Source organism: Oryx dammah, unplaced genomic scaffold (genome assembly GCF_014754425.2).
Source record: "Oryx dammah isolate SB20612 unplaced genomic scaffold, SCBI_Odam_1.1 HiC_scaffold_24, whole genome shotgun sequence".
Classification (NCBI taxonomy): Eukaryota; Metazoa; Chordata; class Mammalia; order Artiodactyla; family Bovidae; genus Oryx; species Oryx dammah.
In genome coordinates, this window is record NW_024070208.1 from 47,436,038 (window position 1) to 47,454,581 (window position 18,544).

At 38.0% G+C, this 18,544-nt stretch overlaps 1 protein-coding gene across 3 annotated transcripts in view; it reads left to right on the forward strand.

Moving 5' to 3' along the window:
- The window catches only part of PIBF1 (progesterone immunomodulatory binding factor 1), a 231,424-nt gene that overhangs the window by 72,409 nt on the left and 140,471 nt on the right, over positions 1-18,544 (forward strand). For all 3 annotated transcript variants that reach the window (XR_005725642.1, XM_040266864.1, XM_040266865.1), the window contains one exon: positions 6,281-6,379. Coding sequence is in view for 2 of the 3 variants with exons in the window: in XM_040266864.1 (XP_040122798.1) it covers positions 6,281-6,379 (99 nt within the window). In the remaining variant the exon portion in view is untranslated. The remainder of the gene's footprint in view (positions 1-6,280; positions 6,380-18,544) is intronic.

Below are 18,544 nucleotides of genomic sequence, written 5' to 3' on the forward strand. Positions count from 1 at the left end.
GATAAATGCAAATAGAGGAAAAAAACAGAATGGGAAAGACTAGAGATCTTTTCAAGAAAATTAGAGATACCAAGGGAACATTTCACGCAAAGATGGGCTCAGTAAAGGACAGAAATGGTATGGACCTAACAGAAGCAGAAGATATTAAGAAGAGGAGGGGAGTATACACAGAAGAACTGTACAAAAAAGATCTTCACAACCCAGATAATCACGATGCTGTGATCACTTACCTAGAACCAGACATCCTGGAATGTGAAGTCAAGTGGGCCTTAGAAAGGATCACTACGAACAAAGCTAGTGGAAGTGATGGAACTCCAGTTGAGCTACTTCAAATCCTGAAAGATGATGCTGTGAAAGTGCTGCACTCATTATGCCAGCAAATTTGGAAAGCTCAGCAGTGGCCAAAGGACTGGAAAAGGTCAGTTTTCATTCCAATCCCAAAGAAAGGCAATGCAAAAGAATGCTCAAACTACCACACAGTTGCACTCATTTCACATGCTAGTACAGTAATGCTCAAAATTCTCCAAGCCAGGCTTAAGCAGTACATGTACCATGAAATTCCAGATGTTCAAGCTGGTTTTAGAAAAGACAGAGGAACCAGAGATCAAATTGCCAACATTCACTGGATCATAGAAAAAGCAAGAGAGTTCCAGAAAAAATGTCTATTTCTGCTTTATTGACTATGCCAAAGCCTTTGACTGTGTGGATCACAATAAACTGTGGAAAATTCTGAAAGAGATAGAAATACCAGACCATCTGACCTGTCTCTTAAGAAACCTATATGTAGGTCAGGAAGCAACAGTTAGAACTAGACATAGAACAACAGACTGGTTTCAAATAGGAAAAGGAGTACGTCAAGGCTGTATATTGTCACCCTGCTTATTTAACTTATACGCAGAGTACATCATGAGAAATGCTGGGCTAGGTGAAGCACAAGCTGGAATGAAGATTGCTGGGAGAAATATCAATAACCTCAGATATGCAGATGACACCACTCTTACGGCAGAAAGTGAAAAGGAACTTAAAAGCCTCTTGATGAAAGTGAAAGAGGAGAGTGAAAAAGCTGGCTTAAAGCTTAACATTCAGAAAATGAAGACCATGGCATCTGGTCCCATCACTTCGTAGGAAATAGATGGGGAAACAGTAGAAACAGTGTCAGACTTTATTTTGGGGGGCTCCAAAATCACCGCAGATGGTGCTTGCAGCCATGAAATTAAAAGACGCTCACTTCTTGGAAGGAAAGTTATGACCAACCTAGATAGCATATTGAAAAGCAGAGACATTGCTTTGCCAACAAAGGTCCGTCTAGTCAAGGCTGTGGTTTTTCCAGTGATCATGTATGGATGTGAGAGTTGGACTGTCAAGAAAGCTGAATGCTGAAGAATTGATGCTTTTGAACTGTGGTGTTGCAGAAGACTCTTGAGAGTCCCTTGGACTGCAAGGAGATCCAACCAGTCCATCCTAAAGGAGATCTGTCCTGGGTGTTCATTGGTGGGACTGATGCTAAAGCTGAAACTCCAGTACTTTGGCCACCTCATGTGAAGAGTTGACTCATTGGAAAAGACTCTAATGATGGGAAGGATTGGGGGCAGGAGGAGAAGGGGACGACAGAGGATGAGATGGCTGGATGGCATCACTGACTCGATGGACATGGGTTTGGGTAGACTCCGGGAGTTGGTGATAGACAGGGAGGCCTGGCATGTTGAGATTCATGGGGTTGCAAAGAGTCGGACACGACTGAGCAACTGAACTGAACTGAATCATATAATATAAATCTCATAATGACAATAACTAAATATGTAGTTCATTTAGTGATGAAAAATATGTGTATTTAATAAATTCAGAGGATATCATTCTATCTATAAAATTAAAAATTTCATATCTCAGTTAATTTGATAATAATAGAATATTTTTGAACGTCTTTGCAATCAGAATGATACCAGAAAATAATGACATGCCGTTTTTGATGTATATTTTAAAAGGTACCTCTACTTAGATAACAGTATGCAGAAGTTATTTTCTATTTAGTAAGAGTTCTCTATACTCCAGTTTTGTTTTTTTTTTAAATTATTTTATTTCTGGCTCATAAGCTATTTTACTGATGAATCTCTATTGGTTGACACTTTCTAAATTTTGAATCTCTTGTTAGCATCACTGTGCAAAAGATGACATCAAGCCACTGGCACAAGTATGACCACTAAATATTTCTGTCTAATAGTTATTAGATAGATTTATTCAAATTGTGTGGGTTTTCATGGCTCCCTACTGACCTTCTGCATCAGTAATAAAAACCAAATTCTAATATCCAGTCCTGTTCTTTATGGGAGATAGGTTGATATAATGTAAAAAATACTCACTTTGGAGTGAAACACAGCTGAGCTCAAATTACGGCTTTAACACTGAAACTCCGTTACTTGGACCCAGGGATTTAAGCCCTCTAAACAATTTACTTGACCATAAAGTAGATTAGAAAATATAACACCAAGGATTTGTAGGGATTAAGTGAACACAATCATTTACATTATACTCCAAATTTATTAATGTTATACCTCTGTTAGAGAAGAGGATTTTAAAGAAAAATTTAATGACTCCTAAAGAAACTTACTGTTGGTATTTTTCTTGATCCAAACTTCTACTATGATAAAAAACCAAATAGGATTTGATTTTTGAAGGCCCCTATCTGGCTGTATACCCTTCATACTGTTCATGAACAGTATGAAAAAGGCAAAAAGATAGGACACTGAAAGATGAACTCCCCATGTCGGTAGGTGCCCAATATGCTACTGGAGATCAGTGGAGAAAGAACTCCAAAAAGAATGAAGAGACAGAGCCAAAGCAAAAACAATACCCAGTTGTGGATGTGCCTGGTGATGGAAGCAGGATCCAATGCTGTAAAGAGCCATATTGTATAGGAACCTGGAATGTTAGGTTCATGAATCAAAGCAAATTGGAAGTGGTCAAACAGGAGATGACAAGAGTGAACATTGACATTTTAGGAATCAGCAAGCTAAAATGGACTGGAATGGGTGAATTTAACTCAGATGACCATTATATCTACTACTGTGGGCAAGAATCCCTTAGAAGAAATGGAGTAGCCATCATGGTCAACAAAAGAGTCCAAAATGCAATACTTGGATGCAATCTTGAAAATGACAGAATGATCTCTGTTCATTTTCAAGGCAAACCATTCAATATCACAGTAATCCAAGTCTATGCCCTGAACAGTAAGGCTGAAGAAGCTGAACGTTCTGTGAAGACCTATAAGACCTCTTGGAACTAATACCCAAAAAAGATCTCCTTTTCATTATAGGGGACTGGAATGCAAAAGTAGGAAGTCAGGAAACACCTGGAATAACAGGCAATTTTGGCCTTGATGTACAGAATAAAGCAAGTCAAAGGCTAATAGGGTTTTGCCAAGAGAACACAGTGGTCATAGCATACACCCTCTTCCAACAACACAAGAGAAGACTCTACACATGAATATCATCAGATGGTGAACACTGAAATCAGATTGATTATATTATTTGCAGCCAAAGATGGAGAAGCTCTATACAGTCCACAAAAAAAAGACCGGGAGCTGACTGCAGCTCAGATCATGAACTCCTTATTGCCAAATTCAGACTGAAATTGAAGAAAGTAGGCAAAACCACTAGACCATTCAGGTATGACCTAAATCAAATCCCTTATGATTATACAGTGGAAGTGAGAAATAGATTTAAGAAACTAGATCTGATAGACAGAGTGCGTGATGAACTATAGACGGAGGTTCGTGACATGGTACAGGAGACAGGTATCAAGACCATCCCTGGGAAAAAGAAATGCAAAAAAGCAAAATGGCTGTCTGAGGAGGCCTTACAAATAGCTGTGAAAAGAAGAGAAACAAAAAGCAAAAGAGAAAAAAAAGTTATACCCATTTGAATGCAGAGTTCCAAAAATAGCAAGGAGAGATCAGAAAGCTTTCCTCAGTGATCAGTGCAAAGAAATAGAGGAAAACAATAGAATGGGAAAGACTAGAGATCTCTTCAAGAAAATTAGAGATACCAAGGGAACATTTCATGCAAAGATGGGCTCAATAAAGGACAGAAATGGTATGGACCTAACAGGAGCAGAAGATATTAAGAAGAGGAGGCAAGTATACACAGAAGAACTATACAAAAAAGATCTTCACAACCCAGATAATCACAATGCTGTGATCACTTACCTAGAACCAGACATCCTGGAATGTGAAGTCAAGTGGGCCTTAGAAAGCATCACTATGAACAGAGCTAGTGGAGGTGATGGAACTCCAGTTGAGCTATTTCAGATCCTAAAAGATGATTATCTGCCTCCAGAGAATCCTGTATGCAGGTCAGTAAGCAACATTTAAAACTAAACATGGAACAACAGACTGGTTCCAAATAGGAAAAGGAGTACGTCAAGGCTGTGTATTGTCACCTTGCTTATTTAACTTATATGCAGAGTACATCATGAGAAATACTGGGCTGGATGAAACACAGGCTGGAATCTAGTTTGCAGGGAGAAATATCAATAACCTCAGATATGCAGATGACACCACCCTTATGGCAGAAAGTGAAGAAGAACCAAAGAGCCTCTTGAAAGTGAAAGAGGAGAGTGAAAAAGTTGGCTTAAAGCTCAACATTCAGAAAACAAAAATCATGCCATCTGGTCCCTTCACTTCATGGCCAACAGATGGTGAAACAGTGAAAACAGTGGCAGATTTTATTTTGGGGGGCTCCAAAATCACTGCAGATGGTGATTTACAGCCATGAAATTCAAAGACCCTTGCTATTTAGAAGGAAAGTTATGACCAACCTAGACAGCATATTAAAAAACAGAGACATTACTTTGCCAACAAAGGTTCATCTAGTCAAAGCTATGGTTTTTCCAATAGTCATGTATGGATGTGAGAGTTGGACTATAAAGAAAGCTGAGCACCAAAGAATTGATGCTTTTGAGCTGTGGTGTTGGAGAAGACTCTTGAGAGTCCTTTGGACTGCAAGGAGATCCAACCAGTCCATCCTAAAGGAAATCAGTCCTGAATATTCATTGGAAGGACTGATGTTGAAGCTGAAACTCCCATAGTTTGGCTACCTGATGTGAAGAAGTGACTCATTTGAAAAGACCCTGATGCTGGGAAAAATTGAAGGTGGGAGGAGTAGGGAACGACAGAGGATGAGATGGTTGGATGGCATCACCGACTCGATGGACATGAGTGTGAGTAGGCTCCCGGAGTTGGTGATAGAACGGCAGCCTGTCGTGCTGCAGTCAATGGGGTCTCTGAGTCGGACACGACTGAGCAACTGAAGTGACTGATCTGATCCGGCTGTATCACTCATAATTTTTCACTGTTGTTATCTTCCACCTTTTGGACATTCCCTTTAACTGTCACTGTGTGTATCTTTCTGTCTATTTCACTTCCTGCTGTCGTCAGCACTGTAAGTGAATGACTAATACTGTGGCCTCATACTTCCTTGAGCCCTGCATGAACATTGACCTTCATCTCAGCTCTGCTTCATTGCTATTCTCATGTCACACCCTCCATTTTATGAACTAAAATTCCAAGGCTGAAGGCAGTACTCTACCTCTGAATCACCATTCTTTGACAGCAGTCTCTGGTCTTCCATCCTCCCTGCACGACCACTTCCTCATAATCTGTGGGTTATCTTATCAGGACTTCAAGTCCTTTGTCCCTTGCCTTCTAATCTCAGTCCTTCTCTGTTTTCTTCCTTTCCTCTCCAAGTGAGACCCAGGATCCATCAGTTCATCAGTTCTCTTGCTCCATTTCCTTTTGGATTTTTTATCCAAAAATGAAGTTTTTATCCCAAACTTGATTTCCATTTGGATTTTTTTGATCTCTATATCGTATCTCTATATCTCTCACTATGAAATTGTATTTTATGTTTATTAACTTCTCAAAACCTCAGCTTTCTTGTGTTTAATATCTTGGTAGTTATACCTATCTCATTACATTATGGCAGGGTTAAATGAGTTGCTATATATACAAACCAGCCAGCCCGCCTTCAGCCATGTTGAGAAAAATTGTGATGAAAGGTAGCATGACACTTAAAGATTAGAGCATGTTTGTACCTATGCTGCTGTGTGCTGCTAGAGAAACTCACCAAGCCAGGCGTATTCATATTACATGCACTGTAGATCACCCAACCCCTAGGGCATCCCTAAGATTTATCAGTTAGTCCGACTCCGGGCAAACCCATTTATGAGTCTTGAAAAGATGGATACTGTGTGTTTGGAATAATTGAAATATATATTTAAATTTTAGAAACCTCCGAGAAGCAAGGGATAATGCTGTGGCTGAAAAGGACCGAGCGGTGATGGCTGAAAAGAATGCTCTAGAAAAACACGATCAGCTCTTAGACAGGTAAGCATCCTGAAAACAGAGACGTTGAAACTTTGACTTTTGTTTCTGTTACTCTTTCTTTTAGAATATATCTTTTTAATAGAAGCTTAATTTTCATTTAAGTATTATGTACATGTGATAATTTACATATGTGATAATTGTACATATTGAAACAAGACAGAGAACAGTGTAGTCACCCTAAGGAGTTTCCTTATGTCCCTTTGGTCAGTCTCAGCCACCACCCATCAAAAGGTGAACACTTTGTGATTTCTTTCACCATAGTTTAATTTTGTTCTTCATGGATGAAAAAGACATGGAATTGTGCAGTGTGTACCCTTTTGTGTCTTAAGTTCTTTCACTCAACGTTGTATGTTTTCATCCATTTTATGTTATACCAGTAGTTCATTTTCTTAACTTGCCGGGCATGAATATACACAGTTTGTTTATTCATTCACCTCTCAGTGGACGTTTGTTTTTTTCCCAGTTTGGTGCTACTATGAAGAAAGCTGCTATGAATGTTTGTATACACGTCTTTTGTGGGTATATGTTTCTGTTTCTCTCGTATAAATAGCTAAGAGTGAAATTGCTAATCATCAGTAGATGGTTATTTTTACCATGAAAGACGTGGAAGTTGAAATAACTCCTTGACCCATGGACTGTAGAATCAGTTATGTTATGTGTTAGCAGACATGAAAACAGCATTCATGTCATTGTGCATCCATCCTTAGAACTGATAGTTAACTAAATACATTGTCATTGAGTAGTAATATTGTGAAAAGGGTTTTTTTTGTTTTTTGTTTTTTTAGTAGTCAGTCTCAGCAGTGGGCTTAAAATATTCAGTGAGTCATGTTATAAACAGATCAGGGTCATCCAGACTCTGCTGTTCCACTTATAGAGCACAAGTAGAGTAGCTGTAGCACAATTCTTAGGCCACCTAGGATTTTCAGAACAGTAAATGAGCATTGGCATCACCTTACAGTCGCCAGCTTCATTAGCCCCTAACAAGAGAGTCAGATTGTTCTTTGAAACTTTGAAACTAGGCATTGACTTCTCTCTGGCTATGAAAGTCATAGGTGGCATCTTCTTCCAATAGCAAGATATTCCATCTACACTGATAATCTACGTTTAGTGTAGCCACTTTCATTAATTATCTTAGCTAGATCATCTGGATAACTTGCTACAGCTTTTACATCATCGCTTGCTGGTTTGCCTCATGTTATGGAGATGAATTCTTTCCTTAAATTTCATGATCCTATGAACCAACCTCTTCAAGCTTCAGACTTTTCTTATGCAGCTTCCTTACCTCTCTTAGCTTTCCAAAAATTGAAGAGACTTAAGGCCTTGCTCTGTATTAGGCTTTGGCTTAAGGGAACATGGTGGCTGGCTGGTTTGATCATCTGTCTAGACTACTAAAACTTGCTTCATATCAGCAGTAAGGCTGTTTTACTTTCTTTATCATTTTTGTGTTCACTGGAGACACAGTTTTAATTTCCTTCCAAGAACTTTTCCTTTACATCCACAACTTGGCTAACTCTTTAGCGCAAGAGGCCTATATCAACTTTCAACCTATAGCAACTTTCAGTGTGCCTCTAAGCTTAATCATTTCTAGCTTTTGATTTAAAATGAGAAATGTGTGCCTCTTCCTTTCACTTGAACACTTTGGAGGCCATCGTAGGGGTAATTTCAGTATTGTTGTTTCTCAGGGAATAGGGAGGCCCAAGAAGGGGGAGAGAGCCTGAGAAGATAGAGAGTCTGTAAATGACTTTAAGTACTAAGCTGTATGCCATTCTGTTGAATAACATGATCAGAGTTCCCAGTTCTAGAATAATTACCCTGGAAGAATGAATGATGAAAGTAGTACTAAGCTAATAATAGGAAGATAGTCCAGAGAATATTATAAATAGTTTGTTATCTTTATATAGGCAAGATTTCTAAAGCCCCCAAACAATTACAGTAGTAACATAAAAAATCACTGATCCCAGATCACTATAATAAATATAATAAGTTTAAAATATTATGAGAAATCTCCAAAATGTGACACTGATATGAAAGTGAGCAGATACTGGAAAAATGGCACTGGTGAACTTGCTTGGTGCCACAAACCTTCAGTTTGTAAGAGGAAAAAAAAAGCTCTGCATGTGCAAAGCTCAATAAAATGAAAGTGTATTAAAAGGAGATATTAAATAGTGGGACTGTATGTAACCTTGTTCTGTATGAACCTTGTTCATAATTTTCCAGGTCTCCTGTAAATGTGTTATCATACTTTCATAATTTAAAAAATAAAAAAATATAAAAAAGATATATTTCTGTATCAGCTTAGAATTAAAATACAAAGACAACTTTGAAGATTTTCATATGGAGATACTATTCTATGGTAATAGAAGTTATATCTAGAATGTGATCAGGAATTATCTTGTTTATAGAATACGCTGGTTCTGGGCACCCAAGCTCTAAACCAAAGGTCTTAAGAGGAAATTGACCAAACCTACTCAGAAGATTAGAAAACATCCTATTAGTGCCCAGATTATAACTGTCTACAAATAGTTGAAGGGTACTTTTCTCACTTGGTAAGGTCTAAAGTAGTAGAATTGGAACAACTGAGTAGACATTCCAAAAAAAGAGTAAAGATAAGCTTTCTGATGAAAGTGAAAGTGAGCCTCTCAGTCATGTCCGACTCTGTGACCCCATAGACTATACAGTCCTGGAATCCTCCAGGCCAGAATACTGGAGTGGGTAGCCTTTCCCTTCTCCAGGGGACCGTCCCAACCCAGGGATCAAACCCAGGTCTCCCGCATTGCAGGTGGATTCTTTACCAGCTGAGCCACCAGGGAAGCCCAAGAATGGAATGGGCAGCCTATCCCTTCTCTAGCGAATCTTCCCGACTCTGGAATCGAACCAGGGTCTCCTGCATTGCAGGCGGATTCTTTACCAACCGAGCTACCAGGAAAGCCCAAGCTTTCTGATAGGGCTTTTCAAAACGCCTTGGCATCGAGTGTGTTCTCCATCAGCAGAAACATACAGGCATCAGCTGGCTAAGCATTTGGTAGGATTGTGTTTATAAGGACTGAAGTATCAAGTGGGTAGCTTGATGCATTTATAAAGTCTCTCTCTCCTTTTTTAAGTATTTATTTATTTATTTGGCTGCATCAGGTCTTAGTTTTGGCACATGCAGGATTTTTCACTGAGGCACATGGGCTCTGTAGTTGCGGCATACAGACTTAGTTGCTCAGAAACATGTGGGATCTTAGTTTACTGACCAGGGATCAAACCCATGTCCCCTGCATTGCAGGGCGGATTCTTAACCACTGGACCTCCAGGAAAGTCCCTGAAGTCCATTTTAATCCTGAAATTATCTAACAACAAGTTCGAAAGAGTTAATACACTGATTAAGTTACCATGTAAAAGGAATGGTGAACCCAAGCAATTTTTGTATCTTAAAATCTCTGTAGTTCACTTTTGCTGTTTGTTTGTTTTTTTTAATAAAAACCTAGTGTTTAACACAATATTTGAAAAAGATACTCTCTCTGTATATATTTAAATATCCACTGAAATTCTTTTGAGTATAGTTGGCCTAGGAATATTTGGGGAATATCGTGTATATGTTTTGTGTATATTGAAACCCTAGGAAAAATATTTGTTTTATTTTTCAGAGGTTGAGTTTTTACTCTTGCTTCCTTTGTGTCAAAATCAGAATAAACAAATGTGTTTCATTCTTTACATGCACTGTGATTTCCCTGAATCGTGCTTAAGTAAAGCCTGAGACATGTCTATACACAATTTTCTAGTCAAGTATAACTAATCACAACTTTTTCATTTTTGTTGAAAGTTTTACTTTATCAAATGCTTCATTTAATGATTAAACAACCTGTGTTATTATAAAGAGAAATGTAAGGAAATGGTATGCCACTTTCAAACATGAATGAAAAAGGCTTTTTGCTCAAGACTTTAATTTTCTACAAAAACAAATCGGACTTTTCTCAGGCATAGAAAAGACCTGTATATGTCCCAATTCAAGTTCAATAATTTATTTAATAAGTAACAAATGCCCAGCTTTCATGAGCAGGAATAGTTATTACCTCTCCTTCTGTTGCTTTGAATCTCTATAAGCACTCTGAGGACTCTTTCTGCCCCAAGGGGAAATTTTTAAACTCAATCAGTGTGAACAAAATAAATTTGAATACACTGTTACATCAGTGGGATCCTACAAGAGAGGCCTGTGTTTGAATTTTAGCTTAAGTTTATAATCCAGCTGCTGCTGCCAAGTCGCTTCAGTTGTGTCCGACTCTGTGTGATCCCATAGACGGCAGGCCACCAGGCTCCCCTGTCCCTGGGACTCTCTAGGCAAGAACACTGGAGTGGGTTGCCATTGCCTTCTCCAATGCGTGAAAGTGAAAAGTGAAAGTGAAGTCGCTCAGTTGTGTCCTACTCTTAGCCACCCCATGGACTGCAGCCTACCAGGCTCCTCTGTCCTTTGGATTTTCCAGGAAAGAGTACTGGAGTGGGTTGCCATTGCCTTCCAGAGTTAATTTTAATAGTCTTTCTTTTTTAGTTATAGTTATTTTAATTTTTTTAGCTATGATTTGATGTATTTGGAATTTTTTTCAGTTTGTAGATATTGTTAAATGAATATTACTTGACATTATGATTTCAATCCCTACAACTTCTCTGGTGATAGTAGAATTTTGTCCTGATTTTTCACTTGTAGAAGACAGAAGATAAGAGGGAATAGGAGATCTAGTGAGTAGATTAAGAGAGTCATGTTATATTGGGCTAATTTAAAGCTTGATATAGCAGCCAGCTGTCCTAAATTTCCATTCAGTGCTTTCTTTATCCCCAAGAGTAGAACAGTTTTGACATGGCTTTATTCTACCTTTTGTCATATTCTTATATTGTTTTATCTTTGTTTATTTGTTTTTTAATCTTGCCTTGCTCCTTCAGTAGGCACATAAATGTTTGTGTCCTTTGAGATGGGATAAAGGATGTTGAAATTTGAAATAAAATTATTTATACTGTGTTTAAACTTTGTTTACTTAATAAATTCTATGGTAATTTCATTCATATTATCCTTAGTTTTCATGGTTACATAACGTTTAGTTCACATCATAGTTGTTATTTGAATGCAGAAATTCTTGATTCTCAATCCCATATTAAGTTACTCTTTTGACATACTTCTCTATGAAAGAAAGAATATACAATAAATTCATGCTTCTTAAATAATTTTTAGTATTTTATTTTTTCTTTGAAAATGTGCAAAGTGCTCTCTTTAATTATAAGCTACTCTGATGATTTTTCAGAGTTTATAAAATTATGTTTTATTACTTGAATTCTTTTATTTTTTGAAATGTTCTGTTTGCCCATTGGTTTGTTTCATTTATATTGAAAAAGTCAAGCTCCATGTTCTCAAATTTCCTTTTGGTTTTTAAGCTGCTGTTCCATCTGACATATATTTGGCCACTTGTATAGGATATTCTAAACTGCTTTCATTACATCCTAAGTTACCACAAGTGACTGTTTCTTTCCTAGTAAAGGCTTTGGAATTAATAGTATAAAATGTCATGTACATGAAAGCATTAAGAAATTTATTGCTGAGATGAAAATTATTTCTTCCTTCTTGGTCTAGACACAAGGCTTTGAAAAGAACTGATTAGAAAAACCCATATTCAGATCACAGTGTATGGATTTTGTTTTATCCACCTCTCATCTATCTTTCTTTTTCTTTATAAGGTATTGGTCTGATCTGAAATTCCATGTCCCACCAGAAACAATGGCCCAGGGGGTCCTGTAGCCACTCATGGGTAGTTTGTTGCTAATAATTGGGCTTAAAGGGTACTACAGGTTCTAAAGTGATATACCTATTCTCCTCCTCAAAAGAATACATCTTGAGTATTTTCGTGCATCGAGTCAAAACACACACATGCACAAAACAATTAGATACTGTTTTCTGTCAGTCTGTTTTTTCTCCGAGAAGGACTGGGTGGCTTCTGTAGCCAAAAAAACAAAAAAAACTATATCAGGAAAATTAATGACGGATACCAGTATTGTTAGTCCGTGGGACAGAACATCTTTATACAGTAATAGACTAGAGTTATCAGCATATCTTGTTGTGTAAATGGAACAATTGATATAGAGAAAGCTGTTTCCATTCCTGGCAGCATAAACCTCTTCTCTCCTCAAGCCAGAATAACTTTCAATGGATATCACTCTCAGAGGATCAATTCACTGTTGATGTTATCAAATCAAAACTGGGCTTTAGCATTCTATCTTAGTCCTTATTCTTTTTTAACTTATTATTTCAGATTTCATTTGTGCACAAAAGCTACAAGAATGATGCAAAGAACTCCTTTAGGTCTTTTATCTAGATTCTCCCCTTTCTAGCATTTAACTACCTTTGTTCTATTATTCTTATTCTCTCTCTCTCTCCTCTCTCTCTCCCTTCTTCCCCCACACATTATTTTTTTTTCCTGCATAGTTTAATGCATCATATACTTTTACATCTTCACAGTTTATTTTCTAGGAATAAGAATATTCTCTTATATAACCACAGGACACTTGTCAAATTCAGGATAACATTGATAATAACACTGGTATCCATTTTTGTCACTGTCCCAATAATGTCCTTTTATAACAGTTTTTTTTCTGGCCCAACATCCCATCCAAAATTATGCTCTACTTTTAGTTATCACACCTCTTAGTCTCCTTTAATCTGAAACAGTTCATTTGTTTTCTTTTCCATTTTGTTTTAATGACTTTTGATTATTTTTATTGATATGTTGGATCATATACATATATATGTCTCTTCTTTCTGGAATCTCTTCTGCTCAGCTTTTAACTGTCACTTTAGGGAATGACCAAAAGTGCTTTTAAAGTCAAACCGTATCTTTTCAAATGTTTTGTAAACTGTACTTCCAGCTACGTGATTGACATTTTTACCTCGATGTTTTTCTGGGTGTTTAAACTCAGTATTTCTGAAACAAACTCAGCTTCCACCCACATTCACCCTTCCCAAAACAAAAAGTGGCTTTAGCTGACCTCACATCAATAAACTATACCAGCATTCTTAGGTCATTTATTTCTGTTTGACCTTCCAGAATAATAATCCTTTCCCCTTGTTCCTCTGTGTAATCGTGCTAAATTTCATAGCTTCTAAAACCCCTGTCATATCTGTATAATCCTCTGCATTCCTGCTGCCATCATCCTGGGTCAGCTTCTCCTTACTTCTTGACTGGTGTCATGTTGTAATTGTGTACAGTAGCCTCTTAATTGATTGGCCCATCTTTCCCCCTCAGTCAGCCCTCTTGCCCAGACCTGTTTCTCCTCCCGTAGTTCTGCATTCTGACTAATGTCATTATTTGCCCAGGCACTTGAACAAGAGAGCTGGTGGTTCCCATCTACTTTTTTTTTTTTCCCTCACTCCTCTTCCCTTTATTTAACCAAGAAATGTTTATTGACAACTACCATGTGCCGTTTGCTGTGCTAGATGTTGATGTACATAAACAAATCAGTGAAGGGAGACTGCCCCTACTGAGAGTCAATTGAGGGAGACAGAAAATAATCAAACAGATCCATAATTATTATAATTATGTGTTTTGATGACTGCTCTGAACTAGATTGGAGGAGGAATAATGGCTCAGGCAGGGTATATCATGATAGGATAGTCCAGAAGGGCCTCTCTGAACACTTCAACTAAACAAATGTCATGTTATTTCTAATTTCTAAATATATCTAATCATGTCCCTCCTCTTAAACCCAGGTGCCGCTGCTTTAGTCAAAGCTTTCTTTTCTCTTGCCCGAACTATTTATAATAGCCTCTGAACCATCTTGCCACTTTCAGTTTAGTCCTATTTTCATCACTCATTCTTCAAGAATAATGTTCTAAAACTGAGAGCTCTGATCATGTCATTCAGAAGAATGGCATCCAGACTGCACACAACTTAGCATTTAAAGTCATTCACAAAAAAAATAAAATAAAGTCATTCACAAACTTCCTGCCTGTCTTCCCAGTTGCAGATCTCTCTTTTGATTCTCCCCTTATACTCAGGACTAGTTGATCTTTCACCTTCTGCAAGAGTGTGGTGCTTCCTGGCTCACCCTTTTATATGTATTCTTTGCTAAGAGTGACCTTTTCTTTCTGTTTCTCATGTATCTTACCTTTCACCTGTCAGGTAGAGGCACATTCATGAGGTGAGACTGAAATCACTAATTTTGTCTTCCATGCATGCCTTAAGTTCCTGTCAGAAATATTGACATCTCTGCTATTTCCTAGCATTATAATTGTGTGTTTAATTTGCAAATCTTTCCCTCTGAAGTGTTGGGGTTTTTTTTTTTTTTGAGGTCAGAGGTTTTTCTCTTTGATATCTTTGCCTCTCTAGTAAGATAAGGCCTCTATTCAGTGTCTTTCATATAAGGAATTCTCAACAAATATTTATCAATTTCAATTGATCAGAGCTTACCATGTTCATTTTGACTCTTTCCATCATGAAGGCAGTTTGAATGCTGAAAAGAGTGCCCCAGACTTGATTTTACTGTATCAGTGATTCCCAAATCTAGATGAATTTCAGTTACCTGGAGAGATATTTTTGGGTTTTCTGGGAAGACTTTTTTTTTTTTTTGCCTCCCTTTACTTGGTAGAGGGTCCCCAGGAATTTGGACTTCCTACAAAGCTCCCCAAATAATCCTGAGCTATTCATTCCTCAAATACGTGTTTGGGAAACACTACAACAGTATCTGTCACTGTGCCCTTCTTGGTGCCTTAATTAACCAGTAATCTCAAAGAAAATATAAACTTTTTTTTTTTTAACTTGGATACAATCTCAAAAATAACAGAATGATCTCTGATCGTTTCCAAGGCAAACCATTCAATATCACAGTAATCCAAGTCTATACTTTTTTTTTTTTAACTTGGATACAATCTCAAAAATGACAGAATGATCTCTGATCGTTTCCAAGGCAAACCATTCAATATCACAGTAATCCAAGTCTATGCCCTGACCAGTAACGCTGAAGAAACTGAAGTTGAATGGTTCTATGAAGACCTACGAGACCTTCTAGAACTAACACGCAAAAAAGATGTCCTTTTCATTATAGGGGACTGGAAGGCAAAAGTAGGAAGTCAAGAGATACCTGGAATAACAGGCAAATTTGACCTTGGAGTACAAAACGAAGCAGGTCAAAGGCTAACACAGTTTTGCCAAGAGAACGCACTGGGCATAGCAAACACCCTCTTCCAACATCACAAGAGAAGACTCTTACACATGGACATCACCAGATGGTCAATACCGAAATCAGACTGATTATATTCTTTGTAGCCAAAGATGGAAAAGCTCTATACTGTCAGCAAAAACAGGACCGGGGACTGACTGTGGTCAGATCATGAACTCCTTATTGCCAAATTCAGACATAAATTGAAGAAAGTAGGGAAAACCACTAGACCATTTAGTATGATGTAAATCAAATCTCTAACAATTATACAGTAGAAGTGACAAATAGATTCAAGGGATTAGATCTGATAGAGAGTCTGAAGAACTATTAACGGAGGTACATGCCATTGTACAGGAGACAGGGATCAAGACCATCCCCAAGAAAAGGAAATACAAAAATGAAAAATGGTTGCCCGAGGAAACCTTACAAATAGCTGAGAAAAGGAAAGAAAAGGAAAAAGCAAAGGAGAAAAGGAAAGATACACCCATTTGAATGCAGAATTCCAAAGAATAGCAAGATGAGATAAGAAAGCCTTCCTCAGTGATCAATGCACAGAAATAAAGGAAGACAATAGAATGGGAAAGATTAGAGCTCTCTTCAAGAAAATTACAGATACCAAGGGAACATTTCATGCAAAGATGGGCTCAATAAAGGACAGAAATCATGTGGACCTAACAGAAGCAGAAGATATTGAGGCGGTAAGAATACATCAAAGAACTATACAAAAAAGAACTTTATGACCCAGATAACCACAATTATATGATCACTCACCTAAAGCCAGACATCCTGGAATGTGAAATCAAGAGGGCCTTAGGAAGCATTACTACAAGCAAAGCTAGTGAAGGCAGTGGAATTCCAGTTGAACTATTTCAAATCCTAAAAGATGCTGCTGCTAAAGTGTTGTACTCATCATGCCAGCAAATTTGGAAAACTTAGCAGTGGCCACAGGACTGGAAAGGTCTGTTTTCATTCCAATCCCAAAGAGAGGCAGTGCCAAAGAATGTTCGAACTACTGCACAATTGCACTCATCTCACAGGCTAGCACAGTAATGCTCAAAATTCTCCAAGCCAGGCTTCAAGAGTATGTGAACTGTGAACTTTCAGATGTTCAAGCTAGTTTTAGAAAAGGCAGAGGAACCAGAGATCAAATTGCCGACATCCGTTGGATCATCAAAAAAGCAAGAGAGTTCCAGAAAAACATCTATTTCTGCTTTATTGACTATGCCAAAGCCTTTGACTGTGTGGATCACAACAAACTGTGGAAGATTCTTAAAGAGATGGGATTACCAGACCACCTTACCTACACCCTGAGAAATCTGTATGCAGGTCAAGAAGCAACAGTTAGCACTGGACATGAAACAATAGACTGGTTCCAAATCGAATAAGGAGTACGTCAAGGCTGTATATTGTCACCCTGCTTATTTAACTTCTATGCAGAGTATATCATGAGAAATGCTGGGGTGAATGAAGCGCAAATTGGAATCAAGTTTGCCAGGAGAAATATCAATAACCTCAGATATGCAGATGACACCACCCTTATGGCAGAAAGTGAAGAAGAACTGAAGAGCCTCTTGATGAAAGTGAAAGAGGAGAGCGAAAAATTTGGCTTAAAGCTCAACATTCAGAAAACTAAGATCATGGCATCCAGTCCTATCACTTCATGGCAAATAGATGGGGAAACAATGAAAACAGTGACAGACTTTATTTTGGGGGGCTCCAAAGTCACTGCAGATGGTGGCTGCAGCCATGAGATTAAAAGACCCTTGCTCCTTGGAAGGAAAGTTATGACCAACCTAGACAGCATATTAAAAAGCAGAGACATTACTTTGCCAGCAAAGGTCCATCTAGTCAAGGCTATGGTTTTTCCAGTAGTCATGTATGGATGTGAGAGTTGGACTATAAAAAAGACTGAGAGCCGAAGAATTGCTGCTTTTGAACTGTGGTGGTAGAGAAGAGTCTTGAGAGTCCCTTGGATTGTAAGGATATCCAACCAGTCCATCCTAAAGGAAATCAGTCCTGAATATCCATTGAAAGGACTGATGCTGAAGCTGAAACTCCAACACTTTGGCCACCTGATGTGAAGAGCTGACTTTTGAAAAGACCCTGATGCTGGGAAAGATTGAAGCCAAGAAGAGAAGGGGACGACAGAGGATGAGATGGTTGGATGGCATCACCGACTCCATGGACATGAGTTTGAGTAAGCTCTTTGAGTTCGTAATTGACAGGGTAGCCTGGCACGCTGCAGTTTGTGGGATCACAAAGAGTTGGACACAATTGAGCAACTGAACTCTACTGAACTGATGATGCACAAAACTTAGAAAGGAATTAAAGAAAAACGTGAAGATAGGAAAAGGAGAGAGGGTAATCCAGAACATTGAATTGATAATTTGAAAAGGAAGGTTTCTAAATCAGAAACAGACTAAAACAAAAACAAAAACAGAAAGAGAAAAAAGTCATCCAAACATTTAGTGAAGTGATATTAGACATAGAGAACAGACAAAATATATCCACGTTCAGAGAATTAGTGTATCAAGAAGAATTTTTAAAAAGAGAGAGAGAAAGTTAGTGTGTCAGGATAAGAAAGCAAAATGGAAGAGGAAAAAATATGTAGAGATATAGTAGAAGAAAATTCTTTCTGGGATAAGGATCTGCAGTTTAGCAGAATCACCGTATTCTGGGTGGTGTGGAGAGAACAGGAACAACAGTGCGGTAAATCCAAGTGAAGCTGGTAAATCTAACTTAAAGGAACATTATTAGAAGTATCTGGACTGGATAAGTAAGTCATTTGCTAAGGAACAAAATACTGGTTGAGCTTAATTTTCTCTTTCCATAATTTTGTACTTTATTTGTTTAGCAGTATTATTTTTAAAAAAATATATTGATTGATTAGTTGATTGCTTTGGCAACCCCAGGTATTAGTTGCAGCATGTGGGATCCTCAGTTGTGGCATGCAGAATCCTAGTGGTGGCAGTATGGGATCCAGCTCCC